The sequence below is a fragment of the Apium graveolens genome, unplaced genomic scaffold (assembly GCF_009905375.1).
Source record: "Apium graveolens cultivar Ventura unplaced genomic scaffold, ASM990537v1 ctg1818, whole genome shotgun sequence".
Classification (NCBI taxonomy): domain Eukaryota; kingdom Viridiplantae; phylum Streptophyta; class Magnoliopsida; order Apiales; family Apiaceae; genus Apium; species Apium graveolens.
Genome location: NW_027417408.1, coordinates 31234 through 34599, shown reverse-complemented (window position 1 = coordinate 34599; position 3366 = coordinate 31234). Strand labels below are relative to the sequence as shown.

Below are 3366 nucleotides of genomic sequence, written 5' to 3'. Positions count from 1 at the left end.
GTTATAGTTATTGTTATAATTTGACACCAAAAAGTGTCTTTTGATGCATTTCCATTTAATTGCCGGAAATTTACCTAAATTTTGTCATTTTCCCCTAAGTTTCATTTAAAGCACAACAACATGCATCTCATTTGTAGTCGTTTGATGATGTGGCTTGATGCATAAATGCATCCTTGATTTTAAATTTAGAACAAGGATGCATATTTGCATCCGAGTATATAATTCATTTGAAGTTGAAAATTTTGACATATGGTTTCAAATTATAGAAATGGCACCACTTATAGTATTATATTGAACTTGCTCTTACTCTATTAACATATTTAAGGTCATGCCCTCTTGTCAGAGACTTAATTGGGTTTTGATTTTTTCTAGCTATTGCTTCATTGGCTAATTCCAGAGCATATAGCACAGAATGTTCAGCACAATGTGCTCCTTATGGAGCAAGACATGTCTCTCTTTTGCTTTGGTTGTCGGGGGTGTAACTTTGAGTACATTTCCATTATCTTACTTCTTTTTTTGTCTGCATAGAGTTTTCGTTGAACATTTTCTTGCTAAGTGCACTCAACATTACTCTAGAGTACTGTCGTGACGCCATCTTCCAATCCATGCCTGTTTTCATCATTGCAGCGAATTCTGGATAGCTGATCCGACCATCCTGTTAGGGACAACAATCACAAGGGCTAGTTTACTGCTTTGTTGCTACCACACCAGATCATAATACTCTTTGTCCTTTTTTTTCTGTAAGTAGAATGATTTTATAAAATTCAAAGGTACCTTGTCTAAGTCAGTATCAAATATGATGTCACGTATCACTTTGTCATTGTTGGATTCTTGATTTCCCTCGAACAAAGCTTCTTTCAACTCTTCAAACTCTATGTATCCACTTTGGTTCTTATCGAACGAGTTGAACGCCTGTTTAAGTTGTTCGTCGCTGCTGATCTTTTTAATGTGCACAGCAATCGTCACAAACTCATCAATGTCTAGCATTCCATTCCCATCAAGATCGGCCTTAAATTATATATTCATTTGCACAAAAACAATTTCAACAGGCATATCATTGTCAAATAGGTTCCTAAAAAACTAGCTCATGTCAAGAAGAGTATAATTATAAACACAGCTTACAGCTTCCATTAGCGATTGAACATCAAGATCAGAAACACTGTGGCCATTGCTGATTAAGCCAGATTTTAGCTCTTCAGGTGTCAGATCTCCATTCTTGTCGGTGTCCCACATACAGAACATCTCTTTGATATCTTGTATTTGTTCGTCCGGCAAGGTTGTAGCTACCACCTATAAAAATATAAATGTGTGAAGAATACACAGTAAATAGCTAAACCTATAATACACAGTTTATTTATACAGGGATGAACTTACTCCTAGAACTTTCTTCTTAAATTTGCTCATCAATGAAAACTGTTTGATTCTTGTTCTGACATCATTCCCTAGAGGAATATCTGGAACTTTATGGGCATTCTGGATCCATCTGTGTCCTGCATATAAACACAATCAGATTGATGACATTCCATGTATGGTTGGTACTTCATTTCATCTCAGGAACTTTACTTTCAAGTTTACCTCCTTTTATTTATTCAAGAAAAGTTACATATATTAATAGTTTGCTATGATCACAATTCATCACTTGAGCATAATAGCATTGACAACATTGATTGTAAAACGGAGTTTTGAAGGATTGTGATGATTAGCTGAAGTTAAAAGTATATGCTACTCACCTAGAACTTCTTCAATTGTCATCCGGCTAAATGGATTTGGATCAAGCATACCCTTGACAAGTTCTTTTGCATCTTCGGAAACCCTAGGCCAGGGTTCCCTCTTGAAAGTTAGTCTACCCTTGACAATTGCTTGTGCAATTCCTTGTTCTGTTTCTGTAATCAGACTCATGTATATATGACCAATTACTGGCAAGAGTCTGAAAAATAAACTTGCGAATATATAAGAGAATCTGTCCAGTACTTACCTGCCCAAAATGGAGGAACTCCGCATAACAAAATATAGAGAATAACACCTGAACTCCATATATCTACTTCTGGTCCATAATTTCTTCTAAGAACTTCAGGTGCCATGTAATATGGGCTTCCCACAATTTCCCTAAAATTCTGACCTGTAATATGTATGATGCATAAAATAAACAGGATATATAATTCACAAAATCAAATTAATCTAGCCTACCAGGCTCAAAAAATATAGACAGGCCGAAATCAATTGCCTTCAAGGAAGCATTTTCATCTTCATTTGCATACAAAAAGTTTTCAGGCTTCAAGTCCCTGTGCATTACACCATGCTTATGGCATACCTACAAAAAAATATTCATAATGTATAAGTAGCTAGCTAGGTAGCATTACCTTTTTCTTTCTGTATAGCTCAATTATAATCCAACAAGTTTGCGATATATGAATGCCTACCTTGACAACCTCGAGCATGGTTTTGGTAACAACAGCAGCGGCTCTTTCACTATAATGACCTCTGGCAACAATCCTATCAAAGAGCTCACCACCTCCACAAAGCTCCATAACCAGATAAATAGCCTCTTTATCCTCAAATACATCTTTATAGGATACAATATTAGGATGATGAGGCAAGCGTCTCATGATTTCAACTTCCCTTCTCACGTCTTGTATGTCGATCTCTGTCCTCAACTTGTCCTTTGATATCTTCTTGCATGCCATCTTCTCACCATTCTCAATTCTCACACATTCATATGTCACACCAAACTCTCCTCTCCCAAGCTCCCGTCCAAATTTATAATGACTTAATATGTCATGTCCTGATGCATCTTTCAGCACGTTCACTGGACGTTGAAAACGACGCGTTCTCCTGGGGCGCTCGTTGGTGGAGGATGCTTTAATGAGCTTGGATTTTTTGAGGAAGGTGGTGTTAACATGCAAACTAGACACACAAATGCCCATTGGGATTTTTTAATCCCTGTTATGTTGTTTGTTATTATCTTATAAAAAAAATCCTAAAAATCTTGGATATGAAGGAGCAGATAGGAAAATTGAAGCTTGGGAATAATATATGAGCGGTGTAGGACAATGAGAGCGTACAGGATTACAGACAATTCAAAAGAATGACAGAGAGGGTGGCGACGTTCATGATAAACAGTGACTTCATAGAGAGAAAACGTGTCGGAGTCAGAAATATGCCAGAGTAGAATAGGCTTATATAGGGGTATACACGGTTTGATCAACCCGACCAATCCAAACCGAACCGAACCGATTTCGGCCGAACCAAACCGATTTTTTTCAACCCGATATATAGTTGGGTTGAAAAAATGTCAACCCGATTTAATTGGGTTTGATATGGTTTTCGATAATTTTAAACCAATCCAACCCAACCCGATTAAAATAT

The 3366-nt window shown here is 37.0% G+C and overlaps 1 protein-coding gene across 1 annotated transcript; it reads right to left on the bottom strand.

The window, feature by feature from the left end:
• Positions 1–242: 242 nt before the first annotated feature.
• On the bottom strand, positions 243–3075 carry LOC141700157 (calcium-dependent protein kinase 24-like). The gene is made up of 8 exons (XM_074503966.1): positions 2421–3075; positions 2188–2311; positions 1976–2119; positions 1731–1883; positions 1375–1490; positions 1123–1290; positions 775–1008; positions 243–655 (listed from the first exon to the last, which is right to left on the bottom strand). Exons 1-8 carry the CDS (start codon positions 2922–2924, stop codon positions 500–502), a joined length of 1599 nt encoding a protein of 532 aa, XP_074360067.1. The 5' UTR covers positions 2925–3075; the 3' UTR covers positions 243–499.
• Between the last annotated feature and the right edge of the window lie 291 nt (positions 3076–3366).

What these genes read in the sequence shown, in the direction of transcription:
- LOC141700157 (XM_074503966.1), bottom strand. Translation starts at nt 2,924, where the DNA reads ATGGGCATTTGTGTGTCTAGTTTGCATGTTAACACCACCTTCCTCAAA. An exon ending in TTAAGAAGAAAGTTCTAGGA is followed by an intron (nt 1,291 to 1,374) that starts GTAAGTTCATCC and finishes ATATTTTTATAG; the next exon opens with GTGGTAGCTACAACCTTGCC. An exon ending in TTCAATCGCTAATGGAAGCT is followed by an intron (nt 1,009 to 1,122) that starts GTAAGCTGTGTT and finishes ATATAATTTAAG; the next exon opens with GCCGATCTTGATGGGAATGG.